The 15225-nt window shown below is 36.1% G+C and overlaps 5 protein-coding genes across 5 annotated transcripts; 3 read left to right on the plus strand and 2 right to left on the minus strand.

Moving 5' to 3' along the window:
- Nucleotides 1-544: 544 nt before the first annotated feature.
- Nucleotides 545-2322, minus strand: LOC140765807 (uncharacterized). The gene is made up of 2 exons (XM_073105059.1): nt 1035-2322; nt 545-947 (listed from the first exon to the last, which is right to left on the minus strand). The coding sequence occupies exons 1-2, from the start codon at nt 1929-1931 to the stop codon at nt 741-743; spliced, it is 1104 nt and encodes a 367-aa protein (XP_072961160.1). The 5' UTR covers nt 1932-2322; the 3' UTR covers nt 545-740.
- A 136-nt stretch (nt 2323-2458) lies between these two features.
- LOC140765806 (probable lysophospholipase BODYGUARD 4) lies at nt 2459-4636 on the minus strand. The gene is made up of 4 exons (XM_073105057.1): nt 4054-4636; nt 3281-3627; nt 3009-3205; nt 2459-2916 (listed from the first exon to the last, which is right to left on the minus strand). Exons 1-4 carry the CDS (start codon nt 4490-4492, stop codon nt 2595-2597), a joined length of 1305 nt encoding a protein of 434 aa, XP_072961158.1. The 5' UTR covers nt 4493-4636; the 3' UTR covers nt 2459-2594.
- A 1539-nt stretch (nt 4637-6175) lies between these two features.
- On the plus strand, nt 6176-7298 carry LOC140765219 (glutathione transferase GST 23-like). Its single transcript, XM_073104192.1, has 2 exons — nt 6176-6562; nt 6661-7298. The coding sequence occupies exons 1-2, from the start codon at nt 6242-6244 to the stop codon at nt 7018-7020; spliced, it is 681 nt and encodes a 226-aa protein (XP_072960293.1). The 5' UTR covers nt 6176-6241; the 3' UTR covers nt 7021-7298.
- A 3154-nt stretch (nt 7299-10452) lies between these two features.
- Nucleotides 10453-11403, plus strand: LOC140765396 (glutathione transferase GST 23-like). The gene is made up of 2 exons (XM_073104460.1): nt 10453-10782; nt 10878-11403. Exons 1-2 carry the CDS (start codon nt 10468-10470, stop codon nt 11238-11240), a joined length of 678 nt encoding a protein of 225 aa, XP_072960561.1. The 5' UTR covers nt 10453-10467; the 3' UTR covers nt 11241-11403.
- Nucleotides 11404-13679: 2276 nt separating this feature from the next.
- LOC140765245 (glutathione transferase GST 23-like) lies at nt 13680-14617 on the plus strand. Its single transcript, XM_073104222.1, has 2 exons — nt 13680-14017; nt 14113-14617. Exons 1-2 carry the CDS (start codon nt 13703-13705, stop codon nt 14473-14475), a joined length of 678 nt encoding a protein of 225 aa, XP_072960323.1. The 5' UTR covers nt 13680-13702; the 3' UTR covers nt 14476-14617.
- Nucleotides 14618-15225: the final 608 nt, after the last annotated feature.

Here is a 15225-nt window from a genome sequence, read left to right on the forward strand (position 1 = left end):
GTTCCTCTTTGGTTGGTGATAAACAACATAATAATCACAGTAATTTGCTCTGAATATTCTCATTACTAACAAAAATGTAACAAAGCAGGTATCTTGGAACTAGCTTAGTATAACAAAACAGGATATCCATTCTAGAAATTTAGGCAAACAAATGCTAGAGATGGTTCTCTCGCAGCCAGATGGAGGCATGAAAGCCCATGATACACAACACCCGCAGCCGCAATCCGACCACTTCCTAGACCTCAACTCCTCTCTTCCTTTTCCTCCGTTACTCCTCTTCGAAGTAGCCCATGATAGAAGGGTCCGATAAGTAGTGCACGTGCAGTGGGCGTGATTGGGAGGGAGCTCTTCGGGCAAGGAATGCAGTCATGGAGAAGTCCAGGGGAAAGGGATCAGTCTACAAATATGAAACAGTACTATCTTCCAAGAGGTTACTTTGCATCAAGTAGAATTGGGATCTCACTCTGCCTTTCTTTTGGTTAAAGGAATTTGGTGATTGATTTGGTAGCAAATGCAAGGGGGGACAACATCTGAATCAGAGCTTCCATTATGCACAATGGATACTTTACTAGACCAAATATGATTTCATAATATAATAGCATTATACAATAGAAAGGAAAATGAATCGTAGAGAGACATAATGACAGATCTTAGAGAAAGAGGCGGAAGACCCTTTAAGTGCAAGTTTGGTAAACATCACATTCTCTCTCTCTCTCTCTCTCTCTCTGCCACGGAGTTGGTCAGCTCTTCAGTGATGACCCCTGGGAGTAAGGGTCAGTGCCATCGCCGCCCCGATGCCGCGGCATTGATACGCCGCTTAGAACTGGAGGCAAAGAAGATATCATTCTGTCCACGCGGAACTTCATTTCTGGACGATCAATATTTGGAAATGCACCACTTTGGAGGGAAGATAGGAACAATTCATCATCCGGATACATGGCCAGCACCTGAACAGATTGAAAATCAGAGGGAAGAGCTTTGAGTTTTGGACATTCTACTAGGCCCAACCTAAAAAGGCGAGGAAGGAATTCTACTTCGGCTGTTCTAGACCACTCCTCTAACTCAGGCATGCATGCCAAATCTAAGTCCTCCAATGCCGGGAATGCACCGTCACCGCCGTAGAACTCGGAGCTCAAGCACTTGATGCCAGGAAGAACGTAGAGCTTTAGGATACGCAGAGAACGCATCTGCCCGAGCGCCGGAAGACACTGGACACGAAGAAGAGTGTTCAATTCTAGTTTATTAATATTGTGTAGCAGTCTGAATTGTGGGAGAATCTCGCATCTCATACAACCTTTTAATGTGAGCTTCGCCAGATTTGGAACTGCGAGCTCCATCAGCCATCTCGGAAACACTCTGCCCAGGTACTCTTCTATCTTCAATACGGCCAACGTTACGTGTGGCTGGAGGTTCTCGAGCACATCTTCAATCAATTCGGTATCAACATCCCTATCTTGTACTGCAAGTGCTTCAACAATTTCTTGCACGTTTTTTCCATCTTCATTAATCTTCTCAGAGCTAGCTTCTCCTGGCTTCTGGTAAGCATCCAGATTCCACGACAATATCAGTGTCTCAAGGCCCTGCTTTTGTTTCAGGTTGGCTTCCTTCGCCTCTTTGACATTCTTCACGTTTTCCAGATTCTTCATATATAATTTACCTTCGAGATTCAGGCTGCTGAGCTCTCTAAGGCTGCAATTGTTCTTGTCACCGAGCACACAGACTGGAAGTGTTCGGAGGTGGCTCAATTTTCCTATCCCGGAGGGCATGCACTTCAGACGCAAGCAATGGGAGAGATATAATGCAGAGAGATTAGAGAGGCCACCAATGGAGTCAGGCAATGCTTGAAGACTCTCACAATAGGTGAGGTCCAATTTTGAAAGATTAGATAGGCTACCAATAAAGTCAAGTAATGCTTGAAGACTCCAGCACATGCTAATGTCTAATATTGAGAGATTAGAGAGGCTACCAATGGAGTCAGGCAATGTATGATGACTGCCGCAACAGGTGAGGTTCAATATCGAGAGATTAGAGAGGCCACCAATGGAGTCAGGCAATGCATGAAGACTACAGCAACAGGTGAGGTTTAATACTGAGAGATTAGAGAGGCTACCAATGGAGTCAGGCAATGTTTGAAGACTCTCGCTACAGGTGAGGTCTAATAATGAGAGATTAGATAAGCCACTAATGGAGCCTCAAGCAATGCATTTCAATGTTGAGAGATTAGACAGGCCACAATGGAGTCAGGCAATGATTGAACACTCGTGCATTGGTTGAGGTCCAATATTGAGAGATTAGAGAGGCCACCAATGGAGTCACCAATAGAGTCAGGCAATACTTGAAGACTCTTACAATAGGTGACTCAAAACTACTGATTAGAATATTTGAGCTATGAAAGCTGCTGTTTTATATTTAGAAACTCTTCATATTAAAGGCATCATACTTGTTCGAGCTAAGGTATGTTCTAGGAAAATGTCCAATAGCAATTATGTAGGAGGTCAAACATTATAATTTCATATAACAGAACTTCTGGCAGGGAAAAAAGTATTATGGTTTCGGTATGCATCTATTATGACAATATCATATTAAGATTCTCTTTAAATTCCAGAATAGAGCCAGAACTTTTCTAAGTCCCTTGAAAAACTCTTTTCCCTACCGACAATTACAGTATTGTGATCAGCATCATTAAGAATTTGGAGATCTGCAAATGGAACTTTTGATTTCATGTTGTGGCTGCATTCTACTGGTACCACTTGATCTTTGTCGCCATGGATTATTCTCAGTGAGATTCCTGCTCTCTTCACAACTTCCAAGTACTTATCTTGTAACTTTGCCCCTCCACATATCACATTGTGCATTGTATGCCAAGCTGAATGATGTGTATGCTGAGTCATGTCTCTGACTAGGAAATTGAGATCCCTGAAGAGAAAAGTATTTGTGCCCTTAGTTAATAATAGGATCATTGCTGTACAGTCTGAATAGCTAGAACTTTTATTTATGAACATGGTTACCTTCTTCTTGTGATTGATCCTATAATCCATTCCCATATCAAGTGATTTCTGCAGAAAAGAAAGCAAACAGTTCTGCCCAGGTGTTCATACCATGACATGATTGAAGATGCCAAGAGTAGTGGTGGCCAAACTTTTCTCCCAGCTAGTTTGTTCAGAGGAGTGTAGCATTGTTTCATTTCATTTGAGGGGAAGTATGGCTAAATATAAAGAATCAATGTTAGCAAAATGCAAGCAGGAAAACGACCCTATTGATTCCAGATCATGGTACTCACCGGTGCAACCAATGTAATTGATTTAACTGATTCTGGATACTTTGAAGCCAAGGCCAGTGCAATTATACAACCCATTGAGTGAGCAACTATGTGGAAGGATTTTAACCGAAACTGTTCGATTACCGATGTCTCGATCATTTCTCGATGTTCTTTTACTCGATACAAGCAATTCAAAGGTTTCGGGCTTCTGCCGAAACCTAAGAGATCCAGTGCAAACATCCTAAAATGCAGTGTTGTAGCTTCAGAAAGATATGGGAAAACTGTTTGTGTCCAAAATGATGAAGAAGAAAGGAATCCATGTATGAAGACCACATTCTCAGGAGAGACATTTTGGCTAATGCTCCTTGCTGGAAAACGCACATAGCAAAGATATCCATAAAAACTAATAAGAAATTTGCTTCAGAGAAATATGAATTGTAAAATAGAAGCTTCAGTATGAGATAAACTCTTACATTCAAAGATATCATTTTACTAGTTGAATGCATCATGGAAATATATCAGGCTTTGCAAAATCATATATTCACATACTCGGTCATAAGAGATCAAATTATTGTACTCTGGATAAACTTAGAAATAAATAACCCCGAATAAATTTAACAAAAAAATAAATAGAAAAAATAACAAAAGATTAGTCTATTGCAAAAAAAAAAGAACAGGATAATGAGATCCATTCTAGAAATTTAAGCACAAAAATGAATAATATAAAAACCCAACATTCTTAGTTCTATTCAATCAAAAAAGGAAAAGAATTCATACGTTTGCTTTTCTCTTACCCTGAGATGGTTCTCTCACAACCAAATGGAGCTTCTCCTCCCCCTTCCCCTGCCATGAAACACAAGACTCGCAGCCGCAATCCGACCATCTACTAGACCTCAACTTCCCTCCTCCTCCTCCTTCTCCTCCTCCATGACTTCTCTCCTTCAAACTGAGAAGATCCATTTGCCTAAAAAAGTTTCTCCTCTCATACAAAGTCTCAGAAACCTCCTCCTCCTCTTCCTCTACATCTAGAATGCCCTGTTTTCCTCTGTTATGATAACAGTAACATGGGATTGGATTCTCCTCGAGAACACCATCAACAAATCTATAGAAGAAGCAAAGGATGAAATCTAAGAGATCTAACAAAGCGAAAACAATGCCGCTGATGGCTGAGTTGAGAGCATCAAGTGCTCTCCCTGGCCATTTTTGAAGAGAGAGTTTTGCAACACGTAACATTTTCTTTTAGCAGAGTGAGTTGTGATCTTGAGGATTGGAGAGGAGAAGTTACACCAAAGTGAGAGATTTGTGGCTCAAACGCGGGAAGTATGTGGAAGCCATTTGTCCACGTAATAGTAGGTGAGGTAGATGGGCTTCCCATGAATCTTATGCCATTGTTTTTGTTTGCGGACGTGATTCATATAAGAATTAAGAACGCATTGGCTTTTAGTAAGCCCACTATTGTAATTTTCTTTAAAATAAAAAAATTTATACTGACATAGGCAGTGTGTGTTGTATTTGGATTATGTATTAAAAAACACATCTGTTTTGTCTCTGTTATTTATTATTCACACCTTATTATATGGTTACTTATCATTTAATTTCTGCATCTTATTGTTAATGTTTCAAAAATATAACCTAGCAGACCATGAAATATATAATATTTTATTACTTTTAAAAATAAAAAATTTTAAATACATAGAATATTTATCGTTTGACTTTAACGGTTAGAGTATTAGATTATTTTGTATGTATAATTAAGTTAATTGTATGTTATACCTATGTAGTAGAATGCTAATAATAATAATAAAGGAAAAATATAGGGTGGTTTTAACAAATATACCACAAAGCCCCCTTACCTTTGCATACTGTTTGGTGACCAAACCAACCAACTGAGCACATAGTGAGATTGATCATTGGCTATACCTCTTATACTTTGATGCTTTGTATGTTAACTACTAGTAAGGAAAAGTAATATGAAGTAGAGAAAGAGAGCAAGTAGAAGGATGGAATCATGAAACTACTTCAAAGTTGGTAGTTTCAGCTCACTAATATAGCAAGTAAAATTTTCCAAGATAATTCCAGCATTAGATACAGGACATGCAACAACAGCACTTTAAAATTTATCCAAATTAATAGTAGCCATATCTTATGGGATAAAAGCAACTGGCTAATGATAAACATGAATCTTCACAAACTTTAGATAAGTTGTTCCAACCTTGAGTTTGAGGCAGCTCACAAATAGAACAAGTCCAAAGATTCAAATCATTCCCTCATTAGGTGCAAGACAAGCAAGAACATCACCTTAGTAGTTATCCACATGGCGAATATATGATGATAACCTTAACCATCACAAATTGGAGATAAGTTTTTCTTCCTCCCATCTTTGGATTGAGGTACAAAGTCATTTGGCCATTATTGAGAGGAAAGGATAGACTCCCCAATAGAAGACAACCTAGAATTTGCTTTCAAGGATGGGGAAATCCAAAAAGCCATTCTCTCCACTTGGGTGATGTTAAATCCCAATCCTCTCCAACATCTCCAAAGGCCCAATGAGACCAAAGCTTTGTGTTGCGATCGTAAGACTGCAATGACTCCATGGAGACGAGTCCTTTTCTTCCAAAAGCTAAGAGTGGGTCATCTAAATCTCAAGAGAATCACTATTTGTGATAACTCTCTCCAAGTCAGGCTAGTGTATTTGTCCACTCAAATCTAAGAATTCATAGCATGTCCAAATCCTACCAATGTTGATATATGCATTCATTAATTTACAGTAGTATATCAAGGCTATCCTCAATATTCAAACTGCGGCAGGTTGTTCACATTCTCATCCCTCAGTGGATAGTGATTTGGATTGACAAATAAAAGAACATTATCATCATTATCACTTACTGGAATAACCACTATGCAATCGAGTCTATATAACAAGTAGACTGGAAGGTTTGCATTCTCATCACAAATTCTCATTAAGAAAAAACTAAAAACACAATGGTGGCTGAGGAGAAGGTGAAGCTCTACGGAATGTGGGCGAGCCCCGCTGTTCGACGAGTCGAGTGGGCCTTGAAGATGAAGGGGATCGAGTACGAGTACATCGAGGAAGATTTGAGCAACAAGAGCCCTTCTCTTCTCAAGTACAATCCTATCAACAAGCAAGTGCCAGTGCTTGTGCATGGCGAGTTCAAGCCTGTAGTTGAATCGCTCGTCATTATTGAATACATCGACGAGATCTGGAAGCACAAACCTTTGTTACCGACCGATCCTTACGAACGAGCAAGGGCTCGTTTTTGGGCCATATTCGCTGAAGACAAGGTGAGCATGAATGTCTTTGATATTATTATTATTTTGAACAGTGAATTTACTTTGAATAGAGGATTAATATTATTATTATGAAAACCACAAATGTTTAGTGTCGCGATGCATCGAGGAAGGCCTTCTTTAGCGAAGGAGAAGAGCGAAAGAAAGGAATTGAGAACCTGGAGGTGACGTTGAGAGCTCTTGACCAAGAACTGGAAGGGAAGAGGTTCTTTGGAGGGGATGAAATCGGATTCACAGACTTGGCTCTCGGTTGGATGGCTTTCTGGCTAGGTATTGCAGAGGAGATTGGAGGCTTCAAGGTGGTAAACGCTAAAAAGTTCACATGGTTCTCTTCTTGGATCGATAACTTCCTCAAAGACCCAGTTATCAAGGACAACCTTCCTCCTCTTGACAAGACTCTGGAGTTCTTCCGCAACTACCGCAAGATTCAATTGGCTGCAACTAATAAGTAATCTTGATGATGATGATGATGATGATGATGATTATTATTATTATTATTATTTTCTTTTGATCTTTTTCCTTGTCTCTTTCTTTAAATAATTAATGGGCTTGTTTAAGTTACGCGGAAGTGATTGATGGATGCAAAAGTATATGGAGATGATGAGCAAGAGACACGTGGGAGTGGATTCTCTGCAGCCACAATCATGTGTACCAATCGAAGCAAGAGTGAAAAATAAATTAAAAAATATTCTAATTACAATGATGATAGACAATTAAAACTTGCCCAGTACCAAATAATAGATTCTGTCATTTTACCTTTTGCTTTCTTTCCAATGTGAACCTCTCTTTTTTTTTTTGTCGCCTGATAAGATTCCAACTCGTTAAAAGATTCTTCATGGAAGAGCGAAGAAGAGAAGATAAAACAATGACATTGTTTGTTGGGAAGAGTCGTGATCCGAGTGAAATAGAAATTTTACACGTTTTTTAAAATTTATCATGAGAATATATATATATGAGAAAACTTAAATCTAATTAAAACATGGTTTGATAGATATCTTGAAATTCAACTCAATCTAAAAGCTTAGGCTATTAAGTGAAGTTCCAAGAGTTTATACTAATATATATATATATAATAATACTCAACGAGTTTTAAATTATTCTATAGTATTATGGATAAAACCTACGTTGTTTTATGCATTAATCTATAATACTAGGACATCAGGGCAAATAAGCCGGCGAAGGCTAATTATTCGAGAAGCATAATCTTAGGAGGACATTAGGACAAATAAGCCGGCAATTATAAGAAGCCTATCACTAGTTATAAAATCGGAGGATCAAGCAGCAATGGCAGCAGTTGCAGTGTTTGCCTTCTATATGGCAAGTTTTCATCTCTCAAGGAGAAAAGCAAGCAGAAGCCATTACAGCAGCTTCAGAGAACCTAAAATCTTACAAGAAAAGTTGAATGGTGGAAGGTTCTTTGGTGGAGAGGCACTTTGATTTGCAGATGTATCCCTTGGGTGGATTGCATACATGGTGAGTCTATCGGAGGAGATAGTTTATGAGGGTGACATATCCTTTCCTTTCTGAATGGATAAAGAACTTCTCAAAGCTCTGAAGCCATTAGAGGCAGCTCTCCGAATCAAAAGCTAGAATGATTTCGAAATATCGCATGCTTCACGCTGCCTTTCTTGCATCGCAGAATACTGCCTGAATGATCTATTGTCTGTTGATCTCATGGCAACTCAACAAGAAAGCAGCAGAGAGGGCTCTCGTTGGAGAAGAACAGAAAAAAGCCAACTATATGCAGTGTTTCTTGGTGAGGTTAAATAAATCATACATACTTATTGTGAAACACAGTTATTATGTTTGAAACCTTGTAGCAAAACATCTCTCACATGCCTAAATGTTTGGATTGCAAACCCTCCATGGATTTTAGGACCTCAAGTATGAAGAAATGAGACTGTAATCTTTCAGTAAAACAAAAATAAATATGAAGATTAATGCAGAAATTCCTTTTTCTTTTTGATTTCCTTCTCTATAGATGCCAGAAATTTCTAGATCATAAAGGTGATGGTTAACAAAACGAACCTCTGAGAGGTGTATTCCTTCTCTGCACGAGAAATTTGTAGTGCAGAAAGAAAAAAGTAACAAGGTAAAAATCATAAATATAGGGTGTGAAATGAAAAAAATTGCCATTTACAAGACAATTATAAATAACACCCTATATTTTGCCTATATTATGTATAATGTCAGTCAGGTGTGAATCGGTATTGCTAGGAATAGAAGTCTTCTTTCTATAAAACATAAAATAATAAATATCTATTTACGTTAAACTAAAAAAGAGTAATAAAGTCAATTTAATTATTTTTATCCCTAATCCTAAATATCACAATCAGACATCATTTTATCTCATATTTATTCCAACAGATAATTTATACGTGAATTTAAAAGTAAAACAGCAATTTTTTTAATATAAATTAATTTCTCCTTGAGCGATTTTGAATAGGAGTAGATGGAAAATTATTAAAGTTGCTCAGTGGGCGAACAATTGCTACGTCTATATTAAAAAAAAAAGAAAAAAAAAAACGACGTGTACTAAAAGTATATTAACAACTATAACGATAAGCATTGAAGAAAATTGATAGCGATTTTCTTGACTTTAGACTCTAAGAGTCACCTAATGGCATAAATAAATTTATAACTCAGGGTGTCATGTTTAGCGTGCAGATATAGAATACTGAAAACCTATTCTTTTCTATGTGAAACTAGAGTTTTATTTTTACCAAATTAGTTATATTTTGTAATTTATTCACTAAAATAGATAACACATATATTTAAATACCAAAAAGTATTTTATTTTATTATAGCCCTGATTAAAATACTCAATTGTAAGTGTTTTAGTAATTAATAGGATGAACGTTTTTTAAGTAAAACAGTTAATAGTTAAATATTTTATTTTGGACTAAAATGGATGTATTTTGATATTTAAGTTTGAGTGTTATGACACTTCTATTTCAATCAATAACTCTTATTCTAAGATTTCTTTTTAAAAAAAAATTTGGGATAAAATTTCTATTGTGCGAAAGTACTCAAATAGGTGAAGGTAGCGGAAGCAAAACCCTTCACCCTCAAACAAATTTAAATGAAATAGCAATAGTTTGGAGCAAACCAAATATTAGCAAAGCTAATATCAATATCAATGTGACAACTCTAAATACAAGATGCTAGTTATAGAGAACTTCAAATACCCCAAAGTAATCATAAACATGAATACCAAATCAGTACAAACAATAAAGAAAAAGGAAGAAGAGACACGATTTACATGGTTCGGCGATGTGCTTACGTCCACGGGCGAAACAATCTTCAATCCACTATGTAAATCTTCAAATACAAAGAAATTACAACTTTAATCTCTCTCTAAATAATAGTAGCTCTTCCCTACAAACTTTTCTCTCTTGCAAAATGCCCACACCAACCCTAAAACCTAACATTTCTATTTATAGGTTGGATTTTTCCGTGTCGCGTTTGAATGCGCTCATATCAAAGCAGTAGAATCAAAGGGGCGTTCGAACGCCCACTAAGTGCGTTCGAACATGCCTAGTGCAAATGCAGACTGGCGTTCGAACGCCAAAGCCTCATTCAAACGTCTGCAGAAACAACTGCTCTTGGGTTGGCTTGCATTCGAATGCGGCTGTGGCCGTTCGAACGCCCCTATGGTTTTTTCGAACGTGCGGCACAGAAATGTCGATACTTGCTGAATTTTTTTGCAGAAACTAAATTTGAACCAATTTTTAATGATTTCAACTCATCAAAGAATATACAATGCAGGGCAAAGAGAGGATAGACATTGGACTATTCCCTGGTATCATAGATTAAATATATGTTGATTAGGACATCAGGATAAATAAGTCGGTAAATGCTAATTATAAATCCGGATCAAGCTTCCTTCAGATGCAGCAATGGCAGCAGAAGAAGTAAAGCTCTTTGGGAATTGGTCAAGCCCTTTTGTCCGCAGGATCCAATGGGCACTGGAAATAAAAGGAGTCCAATATGAAATCATAGAAGAAGATTTATCAAACAAAAGCCCACTACTTCTGCAGTATAATCCTGTTTACAAGAAGGTCCCTGTGCTAGTTCATGGCGGAAAGCCGATAGCCGAATCTCTTATCATCCTCGAATACATCGACGAGACATGGAAGGAGAATCCAATCCTGCCTAAAGATCCATATGAGAAGGCATCAGCGCGTTTCTTGTCTTCGTTTGGAGACGATAAGGTACATGAAGTTATCCATATCTCTAACTTCTATCTATCCATTTTATTCATATGAGAAAGCTAATGTCTTGTAACAAAATCTTATCTTTGTTACAGTGTTTGCCTTCTATATGGCAAGTTTTCATCTCACAAGGAGAAAAGCAAGCAGCAGCACTTACAGAAGCTTCAGAGAACCTAAAGATCTTAGAAGAAAAGTTGAATGGTGGAAAGTTCTTTGGTGGAGAGGCACTTGGATTTGCAGATATATCACTTGGATGGATTGCACAAATGGTGAGTCTAATGGAGGAGATAACTAACCTGAAGATGATTGATGAGGTGACATACCCTTCACTTTCTGAATGGATAAAGAACTTCTTAATCTCTGAAGCCATTAGAGACAGTTATCCGGATAAAGATCGAATGGTTTCGTTGCTTCGCAGGCTTCGCGAAGCCAATCTTGCATCTGAGAATACTACCTGAATGTTTCATTGTTTGTTGATCTCATATCTAGTAACTCAACAGGCAAGTCTCAGAGTGAACTTACTTCGCAGAAGAAATTAAAGGAGAAAAAGAAAAAGAAAAAGAATGTATGCAGTGTTTTTCTTCCCGATGTTGAATAAATTGCACTTATTGCGAAATATAATTACTATCTTTGAAACCTTGTAGCAAAACATCTCTTACGTGCCTAAATGTTTGGATCACAAACCCTCCATGTGAAGAAATGAGAATAATCTCTCAGTGCCTGCAAAATTATTCTGCGCATACCTCGGTTGGTAGAAGGCTTGTTATGCTATGCAACAGTAAAACAGAAATAAAGATGACGATTTGCAGACAGGCCTGAGTTTTCTAGATCATCTTGGAAAATTCATGAACACGAAACTTTTTTGCAAGCTTTGACCGGAAATTAAGCAGAAAAAGATATGAATTTAAAATGACTTTGGCGGCAATAGAGACATAAAGATGATGGTCAGCAATACGAACCAATGAGAGGTGTATTTCTTGTTTGCACAAGAATTTTGTGGCTCCGGATGTTTTTTGATATTTTATTTAAAGGATGCATTAGAAGTAGTGAAAAGACAAGGTATAAATCATAATATACACATAATATACACATAATTTATAAATACCTAAATTATTCTTATTTTCTTTTTACTATTTCTCTCTTCGTGGCCACGTGGAGAAGATGGTAGAGGGATAGAAGAAAATAATAAAGAATGGTGAGGGTATTTTAGTAATTTAATTGATATTAGTTAGTTACAAAATTTTCAAAGACAAGATGTAAATTATAAAATAGGTAAAATATAGGGTATGATTTATAAAAATTTCTTAATTTATATATTTATATATATACTATTTTTAGACTGTAAAAATGTATACTTACTAAACTTTATGAGTAAACATGTAAAATAGGTAAAATAAAGGGTGTAATTTGTGTATTTATCTCTAGGTAGAGAATTGTTTAATAATATTTAATATATATTTTGAACTTGTTTACACTCCTATTGTTATATTGCCTCCATTTTACACATGCCACTATAGATTCTATTAATCAAATCTGATGAACACACTAAGTTATTTGATATAATATGTCTTTAAAATGACTAATTTGAAAAAGTATATATTTTAGAGAAATATTATGTTAATTTTTTTTCTATGACAAATAATATCGAACTATATCTATCTAGTATAATTAGGAAAATTACTTATATGTTGGGCTCATAAATTGGCCAACTCAATTATAAAAACAATATGATTCCTAGTTATGATTTTACTCATATTTTTTTTAGATCAGTGTAAGTGTATAATAATGATGTAACAACTCTAAAGCTGTAAAGAAAAATAAATAGTTCATACTAATCATAATATTAATTATTTGAAACCATTGAATGATTTGTCTTGTGCCGTTACCGATGAGCCATAATATTAAACAAAAATATTGAAGAAGAGGAGAAGAGAAAAATGACTGAACAAAAAAAAGTTGAAATATATATGTTAGAATTTAATGTGCAAGAATGGTAGGTCAATGCCAATGGCAAAGGAAAGAGAGAGGAAGAAGAGGAGAAAAGGATTGATGCATTAGAGATGAAAAAAAGGCTTGCAGTGTCAGCGATGAAGATGGAATTGATGTTGATAAGAGAAAAAAATTAAAAGAAGAAGGGTTTTTTGATTTTTTGAGCATTAAGCGATTCAATTAAATGGTTAGGTTGGATTAGATTGAGTCGAGTTTGAAAAACAATGAATTAGATATTATATATAAAAATAAAAATAAAAATATATAATTGAAAAATAAAGGAGTCAATATTTGTTAATATAAAAATTGAGAATTTTTGGTTCATATCTTCCACTCATATGGACTAATAGTCACATAAAGCCATAAATAATTTTATAACTCAAGATGCCTGTTTAGCATGCTGACATAGAATACTAAACACTTGTTCTTTCCAATGTAAAACTACACCTCTCACATATGACTTATGAACACTTCTAAGATTAACATTATAGCCCTAATTAAAATACTTAACTGTAAGTATTTACTAATCGATAAGATCAACATTTTTTAAATAAAAACTATCAGTGCTTTACTTAAAAAAATATTGATTTTTAAGTAAAATAGTTAACAATTAAATATTTTATTTAGGACTAGAATGGATCTATTTTGATATTTTAGTTTAAGTGTTATAGCACGTCAATTTCAATCAGTAACTCGTCACACTACACCTCTCACATATGACTTATCAACACTTCTAAGATATTTTTTTTTTAAAATTTTTTGGCATAAAATTCAACTTATCAAAGAATATACAATGCAGAGCAAAGAGAAGATAGACATTGGACTATTCCCTGGTATCATAGATAAAAATATATGTTGATTAGGACATCAGGATAGATAAGTCGGTAAATGCTAATTATAAATCCGGATCAAGCTTCCTTCAGATGCAGCAATGGCAGCAGAAGAAGTAAAGCTCTTTGGGAATTGGTCAAGCCCTTTTGTCCGTAGGATCCGATGGGCACTGGAAATAAAAGGAGTCCAATATGAAATCATAGAAGAAGATTTATCAAACAAAAGCCCACTACTTCTGCAGTATAATCCTGTTTACAAGAAGATCCCTGTGCTAGTTCATGGCGGAAAGCCGATAGTCGAATCTCTTATCATCCTCGAATACATCGACGAGACATGGAAGGAGAATCCAATCCTGCCTAAAGATCCATATGAGAAGGCATCAGCGCGTTTCTTGTCTAAGTTTGGAGACGATAAGGTACACGATGTTATCCATGTCTCTAATTTCTATCTATCCATATTATTCATACGAGAAAGTTAATGTCTTGTAACAAAATCTTGTCTTTGTTACAGTGTTTGCCTTCTATAAGGCAAGTTTTCATCTCACAAGGAGAAAAGCAAGCAGCAGCACTTACAGAAGCTTCAGAGAACCTAAAGATCTTAGAAGAAAAGTTGAATGGTGGAAAGTTCTTTGGTGGAGAGACACTTGGATTTGCAGATATATCACTTGGATGGATTGCACAAATGGTGAGTCTAATGGAGGAGATAACTAACCTGAAGATGATTGATGAGGTGACATACCCTTCACTTTCTGAATGGATAAAGAACTTCTTAGTTTCTGAAGCCATTAGAGACAGTTTTCCGGATAAAGATCGAATGATTTCAAGACTTCGCATGATTCGCGAAGCCAATCTTACATCTGAGAATACTACCTGAATGTTTCATTGTTTGTTGATCTCATATCTAGTAACTCAACAAGCAAGTCTCAGACTGAGCTTACTTCGCAAAGAAAAAGAAAAAATGTATGCAGTGTTTTTCTTCCCGATGTTGAATAAATTGCACTTATTGCGAAATATAATTACTATCTTTGAAACCTTGTAGCAAAACATCTCTTACATGCCTAAATGTTTGGATCGCAAACCCTCCATGTGAAGAAATGAGAATAATCTCTCAGTGCCTGCAAAATTATTCTGCGCATACCTCGGTTGGTAGAAGGCTTGTTATGCTATGCAACAGTAAAACAGAAATAAAGATGACGATTTGCAGACAGGCCTGAGTTTTCTAGATCATCTTGGAAAATTCATGAACACGAAATTCTTTTGCAAGCTTTGACCGGAAATTAAGCAGAAAAAGATATTAATTTAAAATGACTTTCGCGGCAATAGAGACATAAAGATGATGGTCAGCGAAATGAACCTATGAGAGGTGTATTTCTTGTTTGCACAAGAAACTTGTAGTTCCGGATGCTTTTTGATATTTTATTTAAAGGATGCATTAGAAGCAGTAAAAAGACAAGGTATAAATCATAATATACACATAATATAGGGTGTGGCATGAAAAACTTTCATTTAGGAGACAATTATAAATATCACCCTATATTTTGGCTATATTATATAATGCCAGTCAGGTGTGGATTAATGTTTTTTAAGTAAATAGGAGGCTAAATTTATAAATAGGTAGAAAGAG

Source organism: Typha angustifolia, chromosome 8 (assembly GCF_048772165.1).
Source record: "Typha angustifolia cultivar Huaian chromosome 8, ASM4877216v1, whole genome shotgun sequence".
NCBI lineage: Eukaryota > Viridiplantae > Streptophyta > Magnoliopsida > Poales > Typhaceae > Typha > Typha angustifolia.

Excerpts from the sequence above, each read along its gene's own strand:
- LOC140765807 (XM_073105059.1), bottom strand. The coding sequence starts at position 1,931 with ATGTGCTGGAGTCTTCAAGCATTACTTGACTTTATTGGTAGCCTATCT. Across the intron at positions 948-1,034 it reads AGTGGTCTAGAACAGCCGAA|GTGCTGGCCATGTATCCGGA; the intron begins GTAGAATTCCTT and ends CAATCTGTTCAG.
- LOC140765806 (XM_073105057.1), bottom strand. The coding sequence starts at position 4,492 with ATGTTACGTGTTGCAAAACTCTCTCTTCAAAAATGGCCAGGGAGAGCA. Across the intron at positions 3,628-4,053 it reads TGTGAGAGAACCATCTCAGG|CAAGGAGCATTAGCCAAAAT; the intron begins GTAAGAGAAAAG and ends TGCGTTTTCCAG. Across the intron at positions 3,206-3,280 it reads CAATTACATTGGTTGCACCG|CCATACTTCCCCTCAAATGA; the intron begins GTGAGTACCATG and ends CTTTATATTTAG.
- LOC140765219 (XM_073104192.1), top strand. The coding sequence starts at position 6,242 with ATGGTGGCTGAGGAGAAGGTGAAGCTCTACGGAATGTGGGCGAGCCCC. Across the intron at positions 6,563-6,660 it reads CCATATTCGCTGAAGACAAG|TGTCGCGATGCATCGAGGAA; the intron begins GTGAGCATGAAT and ends ACAAATGTTTAG.
- LOC140765396 (XM_073104460.1), top strand. The coding sequence starts at position 10,468 with ATGGCAGCAGAAGAAGTAAAGCTCTTTGGGAATTGGTCAAGCCCTTTT. Across the intron at positions 10,783-10,877 it reads CTTCGTTTGGAGACGATAAG|TGTTTGCCTTCTATATGGCA; the intron begins GTACATGAAGTT and ends TCTTTGTTACAG.
- LOC140765245 (XM_073104222.1), top strand. The coding sequence starts at position 13,703 with ATGGCAGCAGAAGAAGTAAAGCTCTTTGGGAATTGGTCAAGCCCTTTT. Across the intron at positions 14,018-14,112 it reads CTAAGTTTGGAGACGATAAG|TGTTTGCCTTCTATAAGGCA; the intron begins GTACACGATGTT and ends TCTTTGTTACAG.